Source organism: Balaenoptera acutorostrata, chromosome 8 (assembly GCF_949987535.1).
Source record: "Balaenoptera acutorostrata chromosome 8, mBalAcu1.1, whole genome shotgun sequence".
Taxonomy (NCBI): domain Eukaryota; kingdom Metazoa; phylum Chordata; class Mammalia; order Artiodactyla; family Balaenopteridae; genus Balaenoptera; species Balaenoptera acutorostrata.
This window is the reverse complement of record NC_080071.1, coordinates 60,572,586-60,600,203: the sequence shown is the minus strand read 5'-3', so window position 1 is coordinate 60,600,203 and position 27,618 is coordinate 60,572,586. Positions and strand designations below refer to the sequence as shown.

The 27,618-nt window shown below is 36.3% G+C and overlaps 1 protein-coding gene across 7 annotated transcripts in view; it reads left to right on the top strand.

Moving 5' to 3' along the window:
• Positions 1 to 27,618, top strand: part of ALS2 (alsin Rho guanine nucleotide exchange factor ALS2) — an 89,861-nt gene that overhangs the window by 15,176 nt on the left and 47,067 nt on the right. For 5 of the 7 annotated variants that reach the window (XM_057551032.1, XM_028168631.2, XM_057551034.1 and 2 more), the window contains exons 2-9: positions 2,395 to 2,474; positions 3,722 to 3,876; positions 6,705 to 7,642; positions 10,551 to 10,908; positions 13,291 to 13,459; positions 14,376 to 14,472; positions 22,909 to 22,986; positions 26,135 to 26,317. In XM_057551032.1, the coding sequence (XP_057407015.1) occupies positions 2,455 to 2,474; positions 3,722 to 3,876; positions 6,705 to 7,642; positions 10,551 to 10,908; positions 13,291 to 13,459; positions 14,376 to 14,472; positions 22,909 to 22,986; positions 26,135 to 26,317 (1,998 nt within the window). In that variant the 5' untranslated portion in view covers positions 2,395 to 2,454. Of the gene's footprint in view, positions 1 to 2,394; positions 2,475 to 3,721; positions 3,877 to 6,704; positions 7,643 to 10,550; positions 10,909 to 13,290; positions 13,460 to 14,375; positions 14,473 to 22,908; positions 22,987 to 24,502; positions 24,727 to 26,134; positions 26,318 to 27,618 lie in introns of those variants that run through there. The other 2 variants (XR_009008986.1, XM_057551035.1) reach the window with 2 other exon arrangements.

Here is a 27,618-nt window from a genome sequence, read left to right as displayed (position 1 = left end):
TAGGTCTTTGTTAAACATTTCTTGCATCTTCTTGATCTTTGCCTCCATTCTTTTTCCGAGGTCCTGGATCATCTTCACCATCATTATTCTGTATTCTTTTTCTGGAAGGTTGCCTATCTCCACTTCATTTAGTTGTTTTTCTGGGGTTTTATCTTGTTCCTTCATCTGGTACATAGCCCTCTGCCTTTTCATCTTGTCTATCTTTCTGTGAATGTGGTTTTTGTTCCACAGGCTGCAGGAGTGTAGTTCTTCTTGCTTCCGCTGTCTGCCCTGTGGTGGATGTGGCTATCTAAGAGGCTTGTTGTCTCTTCCACTTTTAAGGACTCTGTGATTATGCTGAGTCCATCTAGATAACTAGGATAATCTCCCTAACTTAAAACAAGCTGATTAGGAGCTTTACTTCCCCTTTGCCATGTAACCTAACATATTCACAGTTTCTGGGCATTAGGACATGGGTATCTTGGGAATCATTATCCTTCCTACAGTATATAGTAAGTAACAAAGTTGCAAGACAGTTTGTAGAGTTTTAATTCCATTTGGATTTGAAAAAATGAATGTTGGTTAGAAATCATGTGGCATAAGGAGTAATCCACTTTAAGAAAACAGTGTATTCAAAAATATGACACCAAAAGAGAAGGTCAGCTGCTTTATTCATTTTACCGATTCTCAACAGTTTTGATTGACAGGCAGTAGGACACAATTTGGTTTACAAACAGTGAATCAGTTGCATGAAGTGTGCTTGTGCACTCCCACACCCTCCCAGAGCAGTTCTCTGGTTTCCGCCTGGGCATTGTTTAACTTTTATCAAGGGACCAGTTACTCCCTGATCTCTCATAGATAAGCATAGGTTAGACCTGCCCTCAGAACTTTTCTGTATGCTGTGAACTGTACATTTTATTAAAAGTTAATTACTATCACACACAAAGCATAGTATCACTTAGTAATCATATTTATTAAATGAATAGCATTTATTAAATCTGTTCAGATATCTCTTTCATTTACATGTACCCTTCATCCAACTTTGAATGAGTCAAAATCTTTCTAAAATAAGCATTAGGTAGAGAGTAATTTCCTCCAGATATACAGATGGGAAACTGTAAGAATTCACAGGCAACCTGGAGTAAACAGATGGTCTTACATCACTCCTGCTGGTGTGGGCTCTTTTCAAAGCACAGTGACGATGCCATACCCTTTTGCAGAAAAATAATGAATTTGGCCCCAGTATTTTTATCATTCACACATCTAAAACCCTGTTGCTCTTATTTTCATGAGTTTTGGTGCCCTTAAAAATGTGAATTTCTTAGTTGAAATGCATTGAGCGTTTCTGTCTGCCTGTCAATATTTCTAGCTCTTACTTTATTAAACATTGAGTTTCTGAAATGATGGGTCATGATATTTGTACTGTTATTTTCATATAGCTCTTTTCTATTAAATAGTAGATTTAAAAATAGATATTTTAAATTCAGACTTCTTTCTTCCAGCCCTTTGGATTATGGTTTTGAATTGAGGTTGATTTGGGGTAAACATTGATAGTTCTAATACATGGAAAACTTTGTTTTAATGATGTAATTTTTTGTGTGTGCATTACTGGAAAATGAAATTCAAACTGTTTGAATCTGATACGTTACTGGAGAGATTGCAGAAATTCTTTTTTTTTTTTTAATTAATTTATTTTATTTATTTATTTTTGGCTGCGTTGGATCTTCGCTGCTGCACGTGGGCTTTTCTCTAGTTGAGGTGAGAGGGGATTCCTCTTCATTGCGGTGTGCAGGCTTCCCGTTACGGTGGCGTCTCTTGTTTTGGAGCACAGGCTCTAGGCGCGCGGGCTTCAGTAGTTGTGGTGCACGGGCTTAGTTGTCCCACAGCGTGTGGGATCTTCCGGGACCAGGGCTCGAACCCGTGTCCCCTGCATTGGCAGGCGGATTCTTAACCACTGCGCCACCAGGGAAGCCCCAAGAAATTCTTGTTTACTTAATTGGTATTTAAGTGTTCATATGTCCCAGCAGCATTTAAATAGTAGCCTTAATTTGTGTGTAATGAATACTTAACACATTGAGTTTTCAGATTGAACTTATTTATAATAAAAAACAAATGAAAAAAATCTGTTGCCTGACAAAGTACAGCTAGGTTGTGGGTAGTCTTTTCTCACTTTGACATTACATTTGACGATCAACAGGCATTTTTATAAGCTCAGTGGGCAGGCTCAGTCTAGAGATTCGACTTTGGCAGGCAGGATATGAAATAGTTTAAATAGTTTTGCTGCATATTTATTGCCCAGTGAATGTGCACTTGTTGGAGAGCTGCCTTTTTTCTTCTTTTTTTTCAAATCTGACAGATAAAATAGCAAAGTGCTCTGTCACTGCTCTTTGTGCTTACCTGTGTTTTGCCATTTAGGGTTTTATATACCTTTTGCAAGGAGGGAATGATTTGGTGATGGAGTGCTCCCACTGACCGATGGACTCAAAGAAGAAAAGGTAAAATCATTTTTTCCTTTTCCCCTACCCTTCTAGGAAAACACAACAGACAGTTCCACTTATGTGTAGCTTCTCTTCAGTTTAATTTTCTTGTTGATGGCTATTAAGTAGGAATAGTGACATTTGTGTTGATTGGTAAAGAGAGTAAGATAATTACAATAAAGCTTGTTAGCGGTACACTTTGTTGCTAGTTCCTTTCTTATGCTTATAAAAGGCACAAAATGTCTTCACCATTTTAAAGCTTTTGAAGCCATTTTTTTTTGTCACACATAATTTCAGGTTTTCAAAAGTAGCCTTATTAATTGTAATTCTATCCTTAGAGAACTTGGCACCATGAATGATATTTTGAAAGGAGGGTTAGGTTTGTGGCTTTCCTTTCATAAAAACATGGTTATGCCTAATTACAGTTTAGATGAATATTATTTAACAAAAGTAGAGAAAATCCTAGGTATTAGAAAATAAAGAAAACCAAAAAAAGTTTCTGTGCCTCATTAAAATATTGGCATCAGTGTTCTAGAAAAAAGAATATGAAAATAAATGCCCCGTCAATGGCAACACAAAGGAAAATTTTATATAAAGGGAAACCCAGAGTATGTTAATGTGGCCTTTTCTTGGAAAGGGAGGCAGTTGGGATACAGTCTTGTTATGCAGCTGTGTGTTTTATGTTCTTTGAACTAGGGTTATCAGATGGATAGAATTCTTTGGCTAGAACGTGAGTAAAGCATGAAGGATTTTACTGGTACCTGTTATAAATTTAATTCTTAAAAATTTAAATAGGAATTATAGAGCTTCAACTCGGTATAAAGGGAAACATGGATCCCTATTCCTTCTGTCTTTCTCATCAAATACTTTTTTTTAAAATACCAAATTAAAAACTAAAAATTTAAAATAAGACTCCAACTTGGGGCATGTTATAACTTTAACATCTAGACAAGGAGTTAATTTACTGAGAAGTAAGAATCTTGAAATTTTAAATCAGAAAACTTCAAAAAATAGCCCAGGTTTTGTTTGCTTCTTAGATAGAGATAAGTAATTTGTGGGTTTATCCTCAAGTCGTTTATATAAATAGTAATTTTACCTCTGCTCCTGTGTCATAACCACACCATAAAATAGGTGCTAAACTATCTGACTCAGTCACCCATGTACTGGTAAAAGGTATAAATCTCATGACAGTATGAAGGACAAAAGACACAGTTCTGAACTGGAGGACCAAGCTACTTTTAAGCTATTTTTCTTGATGTTTGTAGCTCAACAGAAGCTGAAGGATCCAAAGAAAGAGGCCTGGTCCATGTGTGGCAGGCAGGCTCCCATTCTGTAACACCAGAGAGATTGCCAGGCTGGGGAGGAAAGACTGTTCTTCATGCGGCCCTTGGAGTGAAACATGGAGTTCTTCTGACTGAAGGTATTGAAAAGAACGGCTTAGCCAACACTAACTGAGACTCTGACCAGTGTCGGAGCGTGTAGGAGCAGCTGAGAGTTACTGGGTACGAGGGATTCTGAGTGAACTTTGCTGGAACTTATGCTTTTTTTGTTTCAAAATATGTTCTTACTCCCTTTATCAGAAATCAGGTTAGTTCTTATATTTAAGATGTACCATAACTAGAATAAAAGGGAGAATTATAGTTTAAAAATTTTAGTACTGATAAGTACATGAAAAATTAGATTTTTTAAAAGATTATGTATTCAGAGACCCTTTTACTATACCTTTGTTCATTAAATGTATCAGAATAATAATGCTAATAATAGCTAATGTTTATTAAACAATTATATGTGCCAGGCACTGCACTAAGCACTTTATATGTATTATCTCATTGAGTCCTCACAACCACCTTATGAGGTATCTGCTGTTATTATGCCCACTTCACAGATGAGGAAGCTGAAGGTCAGGGAGGTTAAATTGTTTTCCCAAGCACACACGACTATTTAAAGGGTCAGAGTTAGGATGGGAACCCAGAGAGTCTAATTTCAAAATTTGCTTTTTAAATCTCTTGGCTGTACTGTCTCAGTACCATTTTTATCAGGCATAAATAGCAGCTCATAAGGACATATAATAAAATCTACAAATCTATATCAGAAACATAGGCTATAATTTATATAGAGAACTGCCTTTAATTTTGATGGCACTTTACCAACTAAGTCTTGGCAAATTTGATTTGGGTCAGGACTGCCATCAGCTTCACTAATTTATAAATTTCTACTCTGTAAGTATTTATTAAGTATTTAACAATGCTTTGGTATTTTCCTTGTAGGAACTAAGGGAAGACAGATTCTAGGAAACAAAGCTTAAATCTGACCATGGTGGTTTTTTGGGACAAACATGGATTTCTTTCTAATTTCTTTATTATTATGTCACTTTTATTATAATAATACATAATACTATTATTATTATTGTATTAGGCCAGAATTTGGAGAAAGCCTTACTTTTCAAATGTGAACTATATCCAGTACCTGCCCTATGGGCTTCAAAATCTATAGTTCTCAAGCTTATATAAGTAGAATTCTGTTACTGTCGTTTTATTAGCCCCTCAGTAAGATATTTAGTAATCCTTCATGAGCATGATCTCTTTAAATATATAGAATCAAACCTAAAAGCCTGGGAAAACTGAGGGAAAACTTAAAAAAAAATGTAAATAACCTATGTTCATGTTTAAGCAGTGTTCTGGTTTAAGTGTCAAAGTAACAAAAAATCTCAGCTCACACAAATGTGTAGCTTGAAATGGCACAAAGATCTCAGGTACTTTCTTTCCTAAGTGAGGAAATGGTACTGATTGAATACTAGAAATTTTCAAGCTTTGTCTCTATTCAATTTAACCATTAGCTCATAATTCAATGAGGACACCTCATTGACTCACTATTTTTGAGGTATTCCAGGTTAAAAAAATGATGTCTAAGTATTCACTTCTCTGCAATTTGCTCTGGGGAGACTGTTATTCTAATGGAATATAATACCAATTGAAAGTGTTGGTGAACTGTTGCGAGTGTGTTATATCACTTGGGAAGAAAAGTTTAAAAGATCTTAACCAGTGAGCTTATTTTCTCAGTACTCTATCCAAATTAGAAATTCCCTAATAAAAGCTGATCTTCCCTCTAGCCACTATTGTGTTTTTCCTTACATAGATGTTGTAGTGAGTTAATTTGAGTATATAAATGTATCTGCCATGTGTAATAGGCCAAAGATAAAGTATGCCTTTTTTTCATCAGCAACTCAATTGCTGCTTTGTGGAGGAAAAATAGTACCTATTTTCATTAATTAAAAAAAAATGGGTGACCCTCTGGTCACATAGGAAAGAAAGGATGGTGGGCTTTGTTTAATATTTTTCAAAACCCATGGCCAAGTCTTTGTTCCATTTGAGTTTTTTAGCTAGCATAAATCATTTGCACATACCCCCATATTTCCCCAATACCTGCAGTAAAACTATGACTTGGTAGCACACGTGAACACAAATAGGTTATCATCATTCATGTACCCAACTCACTGGTGCCTTCCCTTTTAATTCTAAAGCTAGCCAGTCATGGCTTCATTTGTTTTTTTTCTTTGTTTTGTTGTGATTTGCTTTTTAAACAAATGACACCTCAGGAAGGCTATCTAGTACACAATATATATTATAAATAACATTTAAAAATTATACATAGTATGGTACACAACGTCATGTTAACATTGGTGCTCTCAGTCCAACGTGGAGGTATAAAGCTAATTTCATAGTTTTGGCCAAAGTGAATCTCTAATTTATGTCACTGCATAATTTTTTGCTGCTCTGACTTATTCAGTAGTAGTGAATGTTGTAGATATTAGCTAATGTGTCTGTTTTATCTTCTGCTTATTTTATCTGATCATGTCATGATCATTATTTTGTCTTTGAACTCTTGGAATCTGCTTCTGTAATAGCCTGCAATGGTAGCCATCAGTAACGGATCGATGCTAGGAGTTTGTAGGATAAGGCTGAAGGAGAGGAACAATACCCTTCATTTGAAGTAGTCTCCTGCAATTTGTAGAAATTGTCACTATATTTCAGAATGTTAAAAGATGTTATTTGTTAAAAGATTAATAAGTATGGAATGCTATCTGCTTCAACCAAATTTCTACAACTGTGCTTTTGAAAATTAAAAAAAGAAAAAAAAATTCTATTTTGTTAAACCTAGAGGGGACTAAAAGTTAGCTGATAAAATTTCTAGTTAATTCACTAACTCCCTCCCTTTTTTTTTTTTTTTCTTTTTTTTTTAAACCTTCAGATGGTGAGGTCTACAGCTTTGGGACTCTCCCCTGGAGAAGTGAACCAGCAGAGATTTGTCCGAGTAGCCCCGTTCTAGAAGAGGTGCTGGTTGGGCAGTATGTCGTTACTGTGGCAACAGGGAGTTTCCACAGCGGAGCAGTGACAGAAAGCGGCGTAGTGTACATGTGGGGGGAGAACTCTGCTGGCCAGTGTGCGGTCGCTAACCAGCAGTATGTGCCGGAACCAAATCCTGTCAGCATTTCTGATTCCGAGACCAGTCCTTTGTTAGCGGTCAGGGTCTTGCAGTTGGCATGTGGCGAGGAGCACACTCTGGCATTGTCCCTAAGCAGAGAGATTTGGGCATGGGGTACCGGTTGTCAGTTGGGTCTCATTACCACTACCTTCCCAGTGACAAAGCCACAAAAGGTGGAACATCTTGCTGGGCGAGTAGTGCTCCAAGTTGCCTGTGGTGCGTTCCACAGCTTAGCCCTGGTGCAGTGCCTCCCTTCCCAGGATCTGAAGCCGGTGCCAGAAAGATGTAACCAGTGCAGCCAGCTGTTAATTACAATGACTGACAAAGAAGACCATGTGATTATATCAGACAGCCATTGCTGTCCATTAGGTGTGACACTGTCAGAATCCCAGTCAGAAAACCAGGCCAGCACTGCCATCAGCCCCTCCACTGAAACCCTTGATGGCCAGGGAGAAGTGTTTGAGAACACCTTCGTACAAAATGAGCTGCCTGCTGCTACCGGACTGAATGTTGGAAATGTTCAGACCGCAAGTGTTGAGACCATTTCCTCCCCACAAGATGTCATGGGAACAACTGAAATTTCTTCTGCAAGAAGTGTACCATCGTACCCTGACACTCAGGCAGTAAATGAATACGTGCAGAAACTGTCAGATCATGCAGTAAGAGAGAACTCAGAGAATGGTGAAAAGCCAGTGCCACCTCAGGTACCTGCTAAATTTTATAATATAAAGTTGAACCATATGAGTTTTCTTGAGAAACTTTAAAATACCTAAGGGTTGGTACCTTTTTTTATTTTTTGAGTTTGACTATTAATCTGTCTTATCATGCAAGCCTAGATAAGGAAAACCCTGGATTAATTCAAAATTACTCTTTATGTTCAAATTCTGGCCCTTTATTTATGATGTCGAAAGATGTTATTCTGGGCTTGTTTTGTAAGTAGAAAAATCCCATTTTTTTTTTTCCAAGTACTTTTCCCCCCATGGCTAAGGTGGGCCCCTGAAGAGTTTAATCTAACATGACTATATATTCACAAAGAATTCTCTTATCTGTATTTGTAGCACTTTTCAGATACTGTTGAGAAAAATCCTTTCCTTCTTTATCAGAGAAGGTTACAGTGTGGCGGATCCCTCGATTATAGGCAGACTTGAAACTGACTGGCATTACATATTGTTCGAATTCTTTTTAGTTATACCAGTGGTCCTTACTGGGCATCACTGGGCGGAGGGTTTAATATTCTCTTCATCTCGTTTAAACTACTTTCACTTTGAAAACTTGTAGTAAGTGGAGAAAAGCTATTTACCAGGGGCATGTAGTAAGCTGTGTCTCTCTACTTAAAACAAATTGTTCTAAAGGATACTTGTTTTTTTACTCTTAGTGGAAGCCTTTTGCTTTTGCTTTTCCAAAACTCTAAGAAAACAAATCTAAACAAAAACATATAATCCTAGGGACTTCCTTGGTGGTCCAGTGGTTAAGTCTCAAAAAAACCCCAAAAAACTAATCATAAAAGAGCTGCCTTGTGGCATTGTTTTCAGGTTTTTGAAACCACATAGCTTCTGGATTCTTCATCACTGTTGTTTACTGGTTCAGAATGGGAACGTGGCTTAGAGGTGTTTTTAGAAACAGTTTTTATTTCACAGTCTACTCACCGAACCTTGTAGATGTTTGATTTTTTTTTTTTTTTTAATTTTATTAAGAAGCTGTTTGGAGAAAGAAAAATCTAAACAAAGCAAAAGTAATAATTTAACAGGACTCGTACATGCTTATAAAAAAGTTCGATTTTGACTTTCCAAAAGTCATCTCTCTGATTTATTAAAGTTGTAGTTAAAAGTTTATTGTATACTGTTTATTTGAATAATAGATTATCATCATTGAAATTGCACTGTCCTTTGGACCTGTTTGGTTAAACATTTGAAGTTTTGGTTACCTATGCTAGTTTTAGCAGTGTGTGTTTAAGTGTAATTCCATCTTTGTAAATAGTGTCTCAATCATACAGCTAACCATTAGGAATTTATGTGGCTTAGGACAAGTTTTTTTCTTCTGGCCAGATGTAATTGAAAGAATATCTCACGTTTGTGAAATAAACCAAAGTATTTGGCAATGAAGCATATATTTCATTTTTGCATTTTGCTATTGGTTGATTGGAACTCCTGAAATTATGTCTTCCATCAAAATTGCTGGGCACGTGTTTTTGTTTTATTTATTTACTTATTTTATGAATTGTTAAATATAATTAAGTAGAGGAGCCAGTTAGAACAATAGTTTAAAGTTTATATAAGATAGAGTTTTTTTGACTTTCCTCCACCTAATGGTAAGAACTCCCTAATTTAGTCACCCCGAAATACCATCACTGCTTCTGTTATGAGCTTTTGTAAATAGATGGTGGAAATAGTGACACCAGTTTTTCTGAACAAGTTATGAGAACTGTGTCACCAAGGAAGTAATAGTCTTTGTATTTATCTTTTTTTATATGGTATATTTGTTTATTTTGTTGGATATTTTAATTAAAGACTCACATTTTGTTGAATGTAGTATTTAATTGAACAAAATGTATTGAGTGCCTACTACATGTCAGGCACTGTGCAGGGAACAGGAATTATTTCCTTTAAGAAAATCAGAAGCCAGTGTTAAAAAATTTTTTTGGTTTGGTTTGCAATTCAGGACAAATTAAGATACACACACACACACCCTCCCACCCCTTGGGATCTTTGGGTAGCATAGGAAACAAAATTTTCATTGTGACCTATGCTCATGAGCCAAAAGCTTTTTCGTGTGTTAGTAGGTATATCTAGTGACTTTCTTTTTTAGTAAACAGTGGTGCTTGACAGCTCAGAGTATGTTTTAACTGATTTTTCACTACGATATCAGAAAACTTTAGTTGGCTTTCTAATACAGCTGTGAATAACACTAAGAACCTTGGATCCAAATGTTTAATGATTAACCTACCACATTGCTCGATGGTAGCGAGAGCAAAGGTAATCTTTCAGTTTACCTTGCCCCTGGGTCATGGAAAATAACTCTTGATGAGACAGTAGAAGGACAAAAATTTCAGAACATAGTTTGGGGGCAGATAGTTTAGAGGTATAACTTATTTTTCTGCCTGTGTATGCCATATATAAATTTGTGTTCATAAAACATTTTAGGAAAAGCCTTTTCTTCTTAAAATGTAATTTTTTCTCATCATTTCTTAGTAAAAATCTGTGTAATTTTTCCTAGTAGTGATCAATAATAAAACTTGCATTTTTTCAACCTTGTATCCAGGGCTATTACCTCATATTGAAGGCAATGTTTTCCATACCTTCCCTCCCCTCTCCCTTCTACTGTGTTTATTTTATAAAAGCAGCTGGGACCTATTTTTAAATACCATGATAAAACACCACTCAAACAAAAGGAAGTACTTTTGATAAGGAACTGTATTTTAAGTACTCATTTCCATCTAATGTGTTAAATCTGTGATCAAGAAGGGATACCTTTAGGCTGGAGATGAAGAGACCTCTTGTTGTTTTAGATTCTTATATTTGCAAATAGTGATAGATGTTACACTTTCTTTTTATTGATTGCTTGTTATATACGGGGTTATATTTTTATATACTTTTTTATGTGTGTATATTTTAGCCTCTTGTAGCAGAAGCTATTCCTAATCTTCACAGTCCAGCAACCACAAGCACTTCAGCCCTGAACAGCCTAGTGGTCTCTTGTGCATCTGCTGTTGGTGTGAGAGTGGCTGCTACATATGAAGCTGGGACCTTGTCTCTTAAGAAAGTTATGAACTTTTATAGTACAGCCCCTTGTGAACCTGGAGCTCAGGCAGGCAGTAGTCCCATAGGCCCAGAAGGTCTGAAAGATAGCAGAGAAGAACAGGTTAAACAGGAGTCCATGCAAGGAAAGAAGAGTTCAAGTCTTGTGGATATCAGAGAAGAAGAATCAGAGGGAGGCAGCCGAAGACTCTCTCTCCCTGGATTGTTGTCACAAGGTAAGGAAATAACCAGCTTTTGTGAGTTGACTTTTGGTGAATCCAAGATGCTCCCGACATCACATGCTGTGTTATAATAAATTCGCTTTCCTAACATATTCAAATGTCAAAATTTATTTAATTAAATAGCTTTTTAAAAGCTACATGTTTCTCTGCTTTAGAAATAACTTTAGACACTCACTTTTTCATAATACCTGCTTCTGCTTATGAACCTTGTTTTGAGTCTTATTTGATTGTTCTGGAATGTAGCAGTAGCCTCCTTATTTCCTGGGTGAGCCTGGACTCCAGATCGATGAAGTTGCAGATGTGATCATTGGGTAAATGAGGAGTTAATGTACTTGCCCTGAAAGTGAAGATGATTTTAAGCTTCAGTAAGAGAAAGCTTCATTTTCTGAAACCATTAGCAATCAACTTCTTAGAATATTGAGACTATTGCACAGTTGTTTCTTCTACATTTCTCACTCAGTTCAGGAGTCTCAGTCATCTGGACTTTTGCTTCTCAAGGTGGCCTGCAGACCAGCAACATCAGCAGCATCTGGGAGTTGGTTAGAAATGCAGGATTTCAGGCTCCATACCAAACTTAGTGAATCAGAATTTACATTACAACAAGATCCCAAGGTGATGAGCATGCACATTAAAGTTCGAGAAGTATTGGATTAGATCAACCAGTGGTTGGCAAACTTTCTCTCTTTTTTTTTTTTTTTGCCCTGACCAGCGATTGAACCTGTGCCCTTGGCAGTGAAAGCGCGGAGTCCTAACTACTGAACCGCCAGGGAGTTCCTGGCAAACTTTCTCTATAAAGAGCTAAAGAGAAATATTTTGTGATTTGTAGGCCATACGGTCTCTGTTACAACTACTTGACTTTGCTTAAAAGCAGTCATAGAAAATACATAAATAAATGAGCTATATTCCAATAAATCTTTATTTACAAAAACAGGCAGTGGACTATATTTGACCCATGGGCTATAGTTTAGAGCTTTGCACAAAATGGTATAAACCAGTGGTTAGGAAGTCAGGAATCCTAGACTAGACTAAAACTTACCTTTTCTGCGATGTCCCTATTCTCTACCCTTGTTCTACTTACTGCTCTCTCTTGTGCCACTGAGCACTTTTGCTATCCTGCCTCCTGATTCTCATTGCCACTAGATTCATCTGTGCAAATAAAACCCTAGTCCTGATTGTATGTGTGTGTGTGTGTATCCCATGAATTCTGCTAAGTCTGAAGGATAATCTTGGGCCAAAATGTTCTTATTCTGAAATGTCCTTTAGCATTTTCAGTATAAATATAATATTTGAGATCTCCTTGAACCACAGATGTGGGATATTGATTTTTGTCATGCCATTAGACCATGTGAAATATGCAATTCTACTAACAGACTTATTTCCTTAGGTTAAATTTTACTTAGTAAACTTAAAAGTATCTTTAGAAAAATTTTCCATGTACTCTTTTTCTCTCTCTTTTAAAATGATCTAGAATACATCTTTGAGGAAACCTCAAGTAGGTATATTTGAGTCTTTGTATGTACAAGTGGATGATACACTCACCAGAAAAGATTGTGATCTTAGCCGGGGATGATCACTTTCTTTGTGGCCCATAACTTAATGACCAAGTGACTAAGTTTATACCTAGTGACATTTTCTTCAAAACATATCCTGTCACCAGATTCGTGTACAAGATTTACACAGTGTTGTATGCCTTTGTTACAATTTTGGACACTCTAAAAGATGTCAGCATTCTTTTTTTAAAATATTAAGTTCTCTATAAAGTAATTTAAAGTAGGCAGCAAAATACAAAATCTTTTTAGTACTTCCCATTCATAACCATTTCCTCACTGTAGAAACTTTGAAGTTTTATGTCCAAAATAAATCTTTTGTTACAATATTTATAGTATGCTTGAACTTAGACCTTAATTTGGAAAGGCTTAACTTTTAACTCTGCTTTGAAATGGGAAAAATATTTGTTAGCCTTAGTGTAGTATTTTGTTAAGCTTATTCTTTAGAATACCAGTTCCATAGGATGTCATGTAGACATTCTATATAACAAATGTTATACAGAAAAGGATTTTGTGGCTAAACGTTTGGAACTGGGGCAGGGTTAAACAGATTTAAACAGGGCTTTTAATTGCAGGACTTTTCAGCACCTTTAGCATGCTAATGCATGTGTGTGAATCTCTACAGGGCAGGTAGGGGGGAGGAAAGAATGCAGTAGGCAGTGTTTACCAAACTCATTTGACTACTTAATCCCCAGTTTTGCAGAGAACCTGTAGAATATGCTTCACAAATACCATGTTAGTGTATTTCTTTGAAAATCAACAGTTCATTAAAGTGGTCCCTTTTTTCTCACCCATCTACTCCCTCATGGTATCGCTGGTTTGTTTTCAGTCTCCCCCAGGCTCTTGAGAAAAGCTGCACGGGTGAAAACGCGGACAGTGGTTCTGACCCCTACATACAGTGGAGAAGCGGATGCGCTGCTGCCTTCTCTGAGAACAGAGGTGTGGACGTGGGGGAAAGGGAAGGAAGGACAGCTGGGGCATGGTGATGTTCTGCCTAGGTGAGTGCTGCCAGTGTTTACTGTTAGAAATTAGCTTAAACAAATAACCTCTCTCCTGTGAAGGTCTCCAAATCTCCATTTCCTCGTAGAGGAAATCTGGTTTCTTCTAGCTCTAGATTATTATACACCATTAACTCTGATAAAAAGCAAAACAAATACCTCCCACCCCCAATCAGTCTTAGTCTTGAATTTGTTTCTAGCAATAAAGGACTTAAGTATCTATGGTATATCTTTCCGGCTCTTCTTTGATGTATATTCATCTTAGAATATAGAAAGGGATGTTTGGGATAAGATTGTATTTCATTGGAACACGTGAATGGTTCAAATTTTTAACTTATAAAAAACAACCAACAATTTTTTTTTTTACCTGAAAGAGGTCTATCTGCTGCTGCCAGAATAACTGTAACCACAGTAATAAACCATGTCTATTCATGTACATCACAGAAAAACTGTTTTGTTTAAGAGAAACTCTTATGATGTTAACAATAGATATTTGTGGAAGTGTGTAAATAGAACGATTATCTAAAACGCCAGTTAATATAAATGTCTCTTTTATTCCTAGCAGAGTGAAAGCAACTAATACGTTAAAAAAAACAACTCCCCTCTTTCGTTATATTTTATTGTCCTAAGTATATTCTCTGCCATATGAATCATTCAGTTGTTTTATGATTCTTAACAGATTCTGAACTATGGTGGTTAATTAGTGATTAATAGACAAAGATTAGGTTAAAACCATTCAAAATTATTTGTATTTAGGAGTAGATTGAACATACATCCAGTATTTTTATTTTAATGTTTTCTTTTGAAATATTTACTTTTACTTGAAAGCACTTACTCCGTAATTTGAGAAAGGCCATGATTCTTGCTGAGAATACTTCTTACTTTGAATTTGTATGTGTGTGTGTTTTTCTTTAAGGCTTCAACCATTGTGTGTAAAATGTCTGGATGGTAAAGAAGTAATCCATCTGGAGGCAGGTGGTTACCATTCTCTTGCACTTACTGCGAAATCCCAGGTAGGAGGCAAACTATTAAAATCTGGTCTTAATTTCATGGAAGGCCAACCTGATGAGATTGGACCATCATTTATTGAGTATATGCTGTGTGTCAGGCAACAATCCCGTATCTCATTTGATCTTTTCAGTGTTTTACATTGCACTGTATTATTTCCATTTTAAAGGTGAGGAAAGGGAGGTTTAGAGAAATTATGTAACTTGGCTAAAGTCACACACATGACTGTAGACTTTGGATTCAACATTAGCCTGCTTGACAAAGAAGCTTTCTATAACGTGCTCTTATGGAAAAATAGAACTGAGTTTTCTAGGGTATTGGTGAATTTCTGTTTTCTGATGAAGAAAATCCATAAGTAAGACACTAAGAAACCAAAACGCATTTCTCTCTTAAAATTGTGGGACCTGAAAGTGACCTCCAGAATCATTTAAAACCATGCCCATATGCATAAACCCTCCTAAGGAAAGTAGTTTTTCAAACTTATTCTTAAATATATTCATATAATGATTCTTCATCAGTCCCTTTATCTTTTTAGGAAAAGTCAATAAAAGATTCTAAACCCTTTAAGTGCTTTATTTTAACTATCACATAGTAGGATAGCCAAAAAGCTATTATAGCTCATATAAATAAATATAAATATTAGGAAAGAAAAGGATAATTTTTAAATTATTAACATGATGAATCATCAAAAAGGCTTAAAAATAAGAAATTAGGAAGGTGGCAAGTTACAAAATAAGCATAAAAATTGCTAGCTTTCTTTTATACATAAGGTAAAGCAGAAAGCATACTTGGGGAAAAAGAAGCTGTTCATAATTACAACAAAAGTATTAAGGAAATAGGAACATCGTTAGTAGGAAAAGTGTAGAGCCCACATGACACAAATTCAAGAACTCTTCTAAGTTATAAAAGAAAATAGTAAACAGAGAAATTTTATTTTTATTTTTTTTTGAATTTTATTTTATTTATTTTTTTATACAGCAGGTTCTTATTAGTCATCCATTTTATATACATCAGTGTATACATGTCAATCCCAATCACCCAATTCAGCACACCACCATCCCCACCCCACCGCGGTTTTCCCCCCTTGGTGTCCATACGTTTGTTCTCTACATCTGTGTCTCAACTTCTGCCCTGCAAACCGATTCATCTGTACCATTTTTCTAGGTTCCACGTACATGCGTTAATATACGATATTTGTTTTTCTCTTTCTGACTTACTTCACTCTGTATGACAGTCTCTAGATCCATCCAAGTCTCAACAAATGACTCAATTTCGTTCCTTTTTATGGCTGAGTAATATTCCATTGTATATATGTACCACATCTTCTTCATCCATTCGTCTGTGGATGGGCATTTAGGTTGCATCCATGACCTGGCTATTGTAAATAGTGCTGCAATGAACATTGGGGTGCATGTGTCTTTTTGAATTATGGTTTTCTCAGGGTATATGCCCAGTAGTGGGATTGCTGGATCATATGGTAATTCTATTTTTAGTTTTCTAAGGAACCTCCATACTGTTCTCCATAGTGACTGTATCAATTTACACTCCCACCAACAGTGCAAGAGGGTTCCCTTTTCTCCACACCCTCTCCAGCATTTGTTGTTTGTAGATTTTCTGATGATGCCCATTCTGACTGGTGTGAGGTGATACCTCATTGTAGTTTTGATTTGCATTTCTCTAATAATTAGTGATGTTGAACATCTTTTCATGTGCTTCTTAGCCATCTGTATGTCTTATTTGGAGAAATTTCTATTTAGGTCTTCTGCCCATTTTTGGATTGGGTTGTTTGTTTCTTTAGTATTGAGCTGCATGAGCTGTTTATATATTTTGGAGGTTAATCCTTTGTCCATTGATTTGTTTGCGAATATTTTCTCCCATTCTGAGGGTTGTCTTTTCATCTTGTTTATGGTTTCCTTTGCTGTGCAAAAGCTTTGAAGTTTCATTAGGTCCCATTTGTTTATTTTTGGTTTTTTTGCATTACTCTAGGAGGTGGATCAAAAAAGATCTTGCTGTGATTTATGTCAAAGAGTGTTCTTCCTATGTTTTCCTCTAAGAGTTTTATAGTGTCCAGTCTTACATTTAGGTCTCGAATCCATTTTGAGTTTATTTTTGTGTATGGTGTTAGGGAGTGTTCTAATTTCATTCTTTTACATGTAGCTGTCCAGTTTTCCCAGCACCACTTATTGAAGAGACTGTCTTTTCTCCATTGTATATCTTTGCCTCCTTTGTAAAAGATTAGTTGACCATAGGTGCATGGGTTTATCTCTGGGCTTTCTATCTTGTTCCATTGATCTATGTTTCTGTTTTTGTGCCAGTACCATATTGTCTTGATTACTGTAGCTTTGTAGTATAGTCTGAAGTCAGGGAGTCTGATTCCTCCGGCTCCATTTTTTTCCCCTCAAGACTGCTTTGGCTATTCGGGGTCTTTTGTGTCTCCATACAAATTTTGAGATGATTTGTTCTAGTTCCGTAAAAAATGCCATTGGTAATTTGATAGGGATTGCATTGAATCTGTAGATTGCTTTGGGTAGCATAGTCATTTTCACAATATTGATTCTTCCAATCTAAAAACATGGTATATCTCTCCATCTGTTGGTATCATCTTTAATTTCTTTCATCAGTGTCTTATAGTTTTCTGCATATAGGTCTTTTTTCTCCCTAGGTAGGTTTATTCCTAGGTATTTTATTCTTTTTGTTGCAGTGGTAAATGGGAGTGTTTCCATAATTTCTCTTTCAGATTTTTCATCATTGGTGTATAGGAATGCAAGAGATTTCTGTGCATTAATTTTGTATCCTGCAGCTTTACCAAATTCATTGATTAGCTCTAGTAGTTTTCTGGTGGCATTTTTAGGATTCTCTATGTATAGTATCATGTCATCTGCAAACAGTGACAGTTTTACTTTTTCTTTTCCAATTTGTAATCCTTTTTTTTCTTTTTCTTCTCTGATTGCTGTGGCTAGGACTTCCAAAACTATGTTGAATAATAGTGGCAAGAGTGGACATCCTTCTCTTGTTCCTGATCTTAGAGGAAATGCTTTCAGTTTTTCACCATTGAGAATGATGTTTACTGTGGGTTTGTCATACATGGCCTTTATTATGTTGAGGTAGGTTCCCTCTATGCCCACTTTTGGAGAGTTTTTATCATAGATCGGTTTTGAGTTTTCTCAAAAGCTTTTTCTGAATCTATTGAGATGATCATATGGTTTTTATTCTTCAACTTGTTAGTATGGTGTATCCCATTGATTGATTTGCATATATTGAAGAATCCTTGCATTGCTGGGATAAATCCCACTTGATCATGGTGTATGATCCTTTTAACGTGTTGTTGGATTCTGTTTGCTAGTATTTTGCTGAGGATTTTTGCATCTATATTCATCAGTGATATTGGTCTGTAAATTTCTTTTTTTGTGACATCTTTGTCTGGTTTTGGTATCAGGGTGATGGTGGCCTCATACAATGAGTTTGGGAGTGTTCCTCCCTCCAGAATTTTTTGGAAGGGTTTGAGAAGGATGGGTGTTAGCTCTTCTCTAAATGTTTGATAGAATTCACCTGTGAAGCCATCTGGTCCTGGACTTCTGTTTGTTGGAAGATTTTTAATCACAGTTTCAATTTCATTACTTGTGATTGGTCTGTTCATATTTTCTATTTCTTCCTGGTTCAGTCTTGGAAGGTTATACCTTTCTAAGAATTTGTCCATTTCTTCCAGGTTGTCCATTTTATTGGCAGAGAGCTGCTTGTAGTAGTCTCTTAGGATGCTTTCTATTTCTGCGGTGTCTGTTGTAACTTCTCCTTTTTCATTTCTAATTTTATTGATTTGAGTCCTCTCCCTCTTTTTCTTGATGAGTCTGGCTAATGATTTATCAATTTTGTTTATCTTCTCAAAGAACCAGGTTTTAGTTTTATTGATCTTTGCTATTGTTTTCTTTGTTTCTATTTCATTTATTTCTGCTCTGATCTTTTTTTTTTTTTTTTATTTTTCGCTGTGTTGGATCTTCGTTTCTGTGTGAGGGCTTTCTCTAGTTGCGGCAAGCAGGGGCCACTCTTCATCGCGGTGCGTGGGCCTCTCACTATCTCGGCCTCTCTTGTTGCGGAGCACAGGTTCCAGACGCGCAGGCTTCAGACGTGCAGGCTCCAGACGCACAGGATCAGCAATTGTGGCTCACGGGCCAAGTTGCTCCGCAGCATGTGGGATCCTCCCAGACCAGGGCTCGAACCCGTGTCCCCTGCATCGGCAGGCAGACTCTCAACCACTGCGCCACCAGGGAAGCCCTCTGCTCTGATCTTTATGATTTCTTTCCTTCTGCTAACTTTGGATTTTGTTTGTTCTTGTTTCTCAGTTCCTTTAGGTGTAAGTTTAGATTGAGATTTTTCTTGTTTCTTAAGGTAGGCTTGTATAGCTGTAAACCTCCCTCTTAGAACTGCTTTTGCTGCATCCCATAGGTTTTGGATCGTCGTGTTTTCATTGTCATGTGTCTAGGTATTTTTTGATTTCCTCTTTGATATCTTCAGTGATCTCTTGGTTATTTAATAACATATTCTTTAGCCTCCATGTGTTTGTGTTTTTTACATTTTTTCCCCTGTAATTGATTTCTAATCTCATAGCATTGTGGTCAGAAAAGATGCTTGATATGATTTCAATTTTCTTAAATTTACTGAGGCTTGATTTGTGACCCAAGATGTGATCTATCCTGGAGAATGTTCCGTGCGCACTTGAGAAGAAAGTGTAATCTGCTGTTTTTGGATGGAATGTCCTATAAATATCAATTAAATCTATCTGGTCTATTTTGTCATTTAAAGCTTGTGTTTCCTTATACATTTTCTGTCTGGATGATCTGTCCATTGGTGTAAGTGAGGTGTTAAAGTCCCCCACTATTATTGTGTTACTGTCGATTTCCTCTTTTATAGCTGTTAGCAGATGCCTTATGTGTTGAGGTGCTCCTATGTTGGGTGCATATATATTTATAATTGTTATATCTTCTTCTTGAATTGGTCCCCTGATCATTATGTAGTTTCCTTCCTTGTCTCTTGTAACATTCTTTATTTTACAGTCTATTTTATCTGATATGAGTATTGCTACTCCAGCTTTCTTTTGATTTCCATTTGTATGGAATATCTTTTTCTATCCCCTCACTTTCAGTCTGAATGTGTCCCTAAGTCTGAAGTGGGTCTCTGGGAGACAGCATATATATGGGTCTTGTTTTTGTATCCATTCAGCATGCCTGTGTCTTTTGGTTGGAGCATTTAATCCATTCACGTTTAGGGTAATTATCGATATGTATGTTCCTATAACCATTTTCTTAATTGCTTTGGGTTTGTTTTTGTAGGTCCTTTTCTTCTCTTGTGTTTCCCACTTAGAGAAGTTCCTTTAGCATTTGTTGTAGGGCTAGTTTGGTGGTGCTGAATTCTCTTAGCTTTTGCTTGTCTGTAAATTTTTTGATTTCTCCATCGAATCTGAATGAGATCATTGCTGGGTAGAGTAATTTTGGTTGTAGCTTCTTCCCTTTCATCACTTAAAGTATATCATGCCACTCCCTTCTGGCTTGTAGAGTTTCTGCTGAGAAATCAGCTGTTAACCTTATTGGAGTTCCCTTGTATGTTATTTGTCGTTTTTCCCTTGCTGATTTTAATAATTTTTCTTTGTCTTTAGTTTTTGCCAATTTGATTACTATGTGTCTCGGTGTCTTTCTCCTTGGGTTTATCCTGTATGGGACTCTCTGCACTTCCTGGACTTGGGTGGCTATTTCCTTTCCCATGTAAGGGAAGTTTTCGACTATAATCTCTTCAAATATTTTCTCTGGGCCTTTCTCTCTCTCTTCTCCTTCTGGGACCCCTATAATGCGAATGTTGTTGCATTTTATGTTGTCCCAGAGGTCTCTTAGGCTGTCTTCATTTCTTCTCATTCTTTTTTCTTTATTCTTTTCACAACAGTGAATTCCACCATTCTGTCTTCCAGGTCACTTATCCATTCTTCTGCCTCAGTTATTCTGCTATTGATTCCTTCTAGTGTGTGTTTCATTTCAGTTATTGTATTGTTCATCTCTGTTTGTTTGTTCTTGAATTCTTCTAGGTCTTTGTTAAACATTTCTTCCATCTTCTCGATCTTTGCCTCCATTCTTTTTCCGAGGTCCTGGATCATCTTCACTCTCATTATTCTGAATTCTTTTTCTGGAAGGTTGCCTATCTCCACTTCATTTAGTTGTTTTTCTGTGGTTTTATCTTGTTCTTTCATCTGGTACATAGCCCTCTGCCTTTTCATCCTGTCTATCTTTCTGTGAATGTGGTGTTTGTTCCACAGGCTGCAGGATTGTAGTCAAGAAATTTTATTTTTAGGTGAGAAGAATAAACGTTGCAAAAATGCCATTTCTCCTAGATTATTAACTCAGTAGAGTGTAAATTCAGTACAATCCCCAAATATTCCAATAGAATATTTACAACTTAATAAAATGATTCCCAAAATTATTCTAGGAGAATAAACATAGGAGGTGAGCCACATAAATTCTGAAAAAGAACAGAAAGGAAGAGTAAGAATTAGCCTTATAAAATATATTATAAAACTACAAACAGATTATTATAGCAGAAACATACCTGTAGAATTAAAATAGACCCAAGTGTATATGAGAATTTAGTCTATGATAAAAAGTGGGCATTTCAAATCAGGTGGAAAAACAAGACTGAGTGTTCAGTAAGTACTGTTAGAATCACTGGCTTCTTATTTGCAGAAGAAAATTAAGATAACTTTACGTATTCTAATTCCAGATGGAGTAAAGATGTAGATGTTAAGAAATAAAACCTTACAAGTGTAAGAACACAGTTAGGTGATTTTTTTTTCAGTAATCTTAGGAGTAGAAAAAGACATGACATCAAAACCAGAAATTAGAAAGTGAAGGTGATATGTTTGTCTATGTAATAATTCAGCAGTCCCACACAGCAAAAACCAAAACACAAACCAAAAAAACCCCACAAACTAAATTAAAATACATAACATATGGGAAAAAAATATTGTAACATATATGACTGTGTTATTACCTGATCCATAAAGAAAAATTGTGAAAGGACATTTGTATGTGATTCATAGAAGAAAAAATAGAAATGACCAGCAACAAATGAAAAGATGGTCAACTACTCAGTAAGCAAATTTAAATTAAAACAAGATTTTCTCACCTATCATGTTAATGAGGATTGCATTTAGTACTAAGTGTTGGTGAGAGTGTGGGGAAAAGGTACACACAGTGCTGGTGGGAATAGAATGTACACTGGACTTTGCTGGAAGGCGGTTTGTCAGTATGTATCAAAAATCAGAATGTGTGTGTTCATTGACCCAGAGTTCTTTGCCTAGGAACTTATCCTAAGGAAATATATATACTAATATATATATATCCAAGGATTTTTAATGTAATTTTTATATTAAATAATTGGAAAGAAATTATTAATACATGTATTTACTTCATTAGGTAATTGATTAAACTATACCCACAGTGGAGTTTTATGCAGTTATTCTAAATGATATTGTAACTCTGTACTTGTTGACCTAGAAAAATGTCAATGCAGAGCATTACATAAAAAACATCAGGTCACAAAACAGCATTGATAGTAGAGTCCCATTTTGTATATTCATTATATCTTGTAGATATTAAAATTTCTGGAATTATACTGATATATGTGTATGTTTCTAAAACAAGGTAGTATCAGTAGTTATCTCTAAGTGGTTGATTCATCAGTGGTTTTCACTTTCTTTTTATTTCTTCGTACTGTCACAGTCTTGTACAGTGATCATGAATTGCTTTTATGATCATGAATTGCTTTTATAATCAGAATAAACAAAACCATTTTCATTAAACATAGCCATTGTAATCTGGTTGTTTTTTGTCTGTAGTGGAGCATAGGTATTTGTGTGTCTCCTACAGCAACTCTTCATGTATAAAAAGGCTCTCTAGTCATTCCATAGTACTCCTATCCACAGAGTAAAGAATCATGATTACTTTTTCTTCATGATACGTACCTTTTTTTTAAAAAATCGCTTTCTTTGTAAGAGGCAGTATAGGATAGTTCCTGGGATTAAATCCTGGCCCTGCCGCTTACAAATTTGTGACCTCCCTGGGCCAATTTCCTTATTAAAAAAAGGGTTCCTGTGATAATGAAACATTAATTAATACACAGAAAGTATATTCAGAACAATGCCTGGCAGGTAATAAACCCCCCCAAAATATTAGTTACTGTTATTATTAATCCTTGGACTGTGTCTTACCTATGTACTCTATCTCCCCATTATCTCAGTCTTGTTTTAAAATGAATTTTCTTAATATTTGTTATTCTAAAGAGTGGAAAGACTAGTATAAGTAATCTGTGTGTAACTGTTGGTATGTATATGTTATAAAAGTTCAGAATTGACATGCAAACTCAGAGTCACATCTCTTACCTACTTTCCTGTGGTTTTCTAATAGGTTTACTCATGGGGTAGCAATACCTTTGGTCAACTTGGGCATTCCGATTTTCCAACAACAGTTCCTCGTCTTGCAAAGGTATTTAGTGAATTTGATAACTTTTATAGCAACTTATTCCAGAATTCTAAGTTAGAACACTTTATATTTCTCCATTTCTTGTTTTATAAAATTAGGAGAATTGTATACTTGTAAGCTAAGTTTGTTATGATGTACATTAAAATTTTTTTAAAAAAGTGAAGCCGCTTGTTTTCAGGCTAAATGTTTCCTTTTTTTTGATGTGTTAGTTTATGTTTCTTTCCTGCTTGGCTTCACTGAGTATTCACAGTTGTTTTTTTTTTTAAGTAAAAATGAACAAGTTCATTCTTTTAAAGCAAATGTTTCTAGCACTGAGATGTTGACTTTTGAGCTTTATACTACCAAATAATGCCTACTCTTTGACTTCTCACCTAAGTTTGACTTTTTTTTTAAGTGTGACTTTTATATAACATTATTTGATGGTTTGTTTTGTTTTGTTTTGTTTGTTTTGTTTTTACATACATAGTAGTAAAACCTTTTTGTAACCCTTTTAATTTTCTGTAGGGAAGCTAAAAGCATAGATAATTTCTTCACTGCTGTGTGAATTGGTTTTAGTTTATGTAATGCTATTCAGAGATTGGTAACTTCTAGTCCCTTTGATGCAGTTTTAGAGGACTGTTTCTCAACCTTTTTTTCTGCCACAACATCCTGCAGAAATACAAAATTCATCAATAGTATTGACTCCTTATATAAGATTTGTTTGTTTTGGGGGGTGTTGTGGGCAGGGAGTAGGCATGGTGATAGCCTGGTAGCCTAACAGAATGGAATGTGGAGCTCATGTATTCATAGTTTGATTCTGATATCTCCCCTATCCCAGCACATGCTCTCTCCACTGAAAGTAGTAGAGACTAAAAAAAGATAGTTACTTCAGTTTCAGGAACGTCATTCACATATAAGCTACAGTTAGTACATATTCTGCTGATTCATGTATTCAGTGTAAACTATGCATCCATCACTATATAAGACCTTTACATGCTGCCTTTCCTTCCAGTGAACTTAATTTTACTGGGAAGAAAAGACTTAAATAAAACATTAGGGAACAGTTGTTAATTCTAGCTCCAATCTTAAATATTTTCAGCATAAAACATTTTAGTGGTAAGCTATTCAATTTCTGATATTTTATCACAAATAAAAATATGGTAACTCACTGTTCCTTGTTTTCTGTTATTTTAATAAAGTAGAATATACATCTATTCATACTAAGGAAAGTTTTGTAATATAGTATGGAGATGCTGGAAATACAATTTTTATTTAAAATTTTGGAGTCAGACAAGAGAATAGAATTTGTTATAAGGTTTTAGTTTCATTACTCTTTAACTGTGCGTATGAAAATGCAACATCATTATTTTGGTTTTTATTTGGGGGAAGGGTGAGAAAAACATTTTGAAGTCATTTAAATTAATATGTGAATTAAAGTCAAGGCAGAGTGAGATCTGAATTAGTTTTGATTAGAGACTAAGAAGACGACTCTTGGGCTTCCCTGGTGGCGCAGTGGTTGAGAATCTGCCTGCCAATGCAGGGGACACGGGTTCGAGCCCTGGTCTGGGAAGATCCCACATGCCGTGGAGCAACTAGGCCCGTGAGCCACAACTACTGAGCCTGCACGTCTGGAGCCTGTGCTCCGCAACAAGAGAGGCCGCGATAGTGAGAGGCCCGCGCACCACGATGAAGAGTGGCCCCCGCTTGCCGCAACTAGAGAAAGCCCTCGCACAGAAACGAAGACTCAACACAGCCATAAATAAATAAATAAATAAATAAATAAATAAATAAATAAATAAATAAATAAATAAATAAATAAATAAGTAAGTAAGTAAGTAAATAAATAAATAAGTAAATAAATAAAGGAGTTCCTTTAAAAAAAAAAAAGAAGGCGACTCTTTCCTCCTCCAAAAATTTTTTTTTTTTTTTTTTTTTTTTTTTTTTTTTCTTCCTCCTCCAAAAATTTTAATTCATTCTTTGCAAAACCAACAGGAAGTCAGTTATTTGGATAGCCTGAATTTGAGAAGATAATGTCATGCTGGAAGAGGATAACTATAAAGTAGTGGAGACGTGTGTGTGCGTGCTCACACACACACACACACACACACACACATTCACCCAATCACCTAGGATTTGAATCCTATCTAGACACAGAGAATCTAACAGATTAGAAGTTTTTTGCTTATTGTTTTACGAGTCATGGCTGAAGCTGGGTCTGCAGGTTGGGGCAGTAGTTTTCATTAGCAGAACACTTCCTTCAAATGAAACCTTAGGCAGAATCCCCTACATAAAACAGATAACCGTGGAACTATTTTAGTTGAAGGATGGAGGTGGGTGGGGGCAAAACCCTGGCACCTGCCTTTCCATGGTGGCTCCTGAATCACTGCGTGGATTCCTAAGGTTTGAAAACCATTGATTTAAGGCAGTGGTTCTCAAACTTTTGCATACATCAGAATCACCTGGAGAGCTTGTCACAGCAGGTTGCCCGGTCGGACCCCCCAGTAGCAATGTGGCCTGAGTGTGCATTTCTCACATGTTCCTAGATGATTGCTGCTGCTGCTACTGCAGAGACTACTCGTTGAGCACCACTGGTCTAGGGGATCCATGTAGATGGGCTTCTAAGGGGTCCTGCCTGTTTCAACATCCTGGGACACAGTGAAGTCACATCAGAGAGGTAGTGAGTTCCAAGTGGGAAAACAACTTTAGCACCCACGGGTTTAGTTGGCTAGGATAGAATTTAGCCATGTTAGATTTTCTTTTCACCTTGATTTTTGTGCACGTAGCAGAATATGTATGGACAAAGCTGTGTCCTAGCTGTCAGAATAGGGCTCTAGAAGTTTCTGGGCCTTTGTAGTACAAGCTAAATCTGTGGCAACTTCCAAAAATAACAATGAAAAAATCAGATCTATGGTTTTATCTTTTTAAATTTCAATTTTTCAGTTTTTTATAAAACAATCCAGTTCTAAATTTACAGGCTGAACAAGGGTTCCTTCTCACTCCTGCATCTGTTCTGCAGTTAATCAGGTACATTGCTGGGTGAGTTTTGCCGTCTTGAGATGTGACTGACTTTGTACTCCACCTGTTCAAGTAACTTAACATTCCATTTCCCGTGGATTTGGAGTTCCATCAGATTCCTTCATCTCGGACAGACAATGTCCTCCTGTCGTTGCAGGTGAACAGTGAAAATGGAGTCTGGAGTGTAGCTGCAGGCCAGGATTATTCCCTGTTTTTAGTGGATACCGAAGACTTCCAGCCTGGATTATGTTACAGTGGCCGGCAGGACCCGACAGAAGGTGACAACCTTCCAGAGAATCACAGTGGTACTAAGACTCCAATACTTCTCTCCTGTAGTAAGGTGAACAGGAATTGGATCCTAAGGCCCACATTCTATAACACATGAGAAGTCTTTTGTTTCTGTTGCTTTTGTATGGTATGCCTATTATTAAGTGTCTCTGACTAATGTATTTAAAATTGCAAACCAACTTGCCATCCCCCTTCTCTCCTTATCTCCTTTTCCTGCCCTATTTCTCTCCACAGTGCATATCATCATCTCACACACTGTATAGTTTACTTATTTTGTCTATTGTCTGTCTTCCCTTACTGTAAGATTCGTAAGAGTAGGGATTTTAGGCTCTCTCATTTACTGTTGGATCCTCATAGTAAATATTTCTATAAATATTTGTTGAATTAACAGCCTCACATAGGGATATTAAAATACATATTTCACAGCGAAGTCTTCTGACTGTGTTCATGGAGTCCTCAGAGATGAATCAGAATAGAAATTGAATAGATGAGTTTTTAACTGTAAGTGGGAAGTAAAAATTGCAGGGGCCTGAGGTGGGCTCGTGGCAGACCTGACAGGCCACAAACAGTGCTCTGTTTCCCATCACCTCCCCTCTTTTCTTAGCTTTTCATTTTGTTTACTACTGTTTACTCATTTTTCCTTCGTTGATCTGAATTTCTTTGCTTTCCTACTTCTTACCTCTTTTTCATAAACATAAAACCATTGGTCTGTTTCTGGTTTTCTTTTTCCCCACTTCAGTAACTCACACCCTCAAAGTGATACACTGCAAGGAAATTAACCCTCGAAGCTAGTACATTCTGGATTTTTTATTCTTATTGACTAATATATCCTATGGATTGTTTTTTATCCTATGTGTTTGTTTTTCTGGCTAAATATGTAAGTTCTGAATATATATAGGGGTGAGATCTTTCTTGCTAAAGGTAACACTGGCCAAGATTTGGCTCTTGACCTATAGTAGACTGTTATTCTAGACATACTAATTGACTCTCTGTAGTTCTTGGCCCTGACTCCACATTCCTCATTAAAGATTCCACAGTCCAGATAAAGGATGAAATAGGCTGATGAAAGGGATGAGGCTCAATATGTGTCTTTAGTTACCATGGGCTGTTAATAGTCTGTTGGCCTGCAGCTTGGTTGCCTAGTTTAATAGGGATATGTGACAAAAGGCATCAAATGTTTTTGTTCAGTGGTGTCATGAATAAATGACCAAATCCCCTTTTAAAGAAAACCCCTTTCTGTTGTACTTTTAAAAGATAGCTCCTAGATCCTTGATATTTTGACATACAGCATAGAGATCCTCTCTGCTCTCATCTATTTCATGCAAAAAGGGGTCCTGAGACATGTGTCTGTAT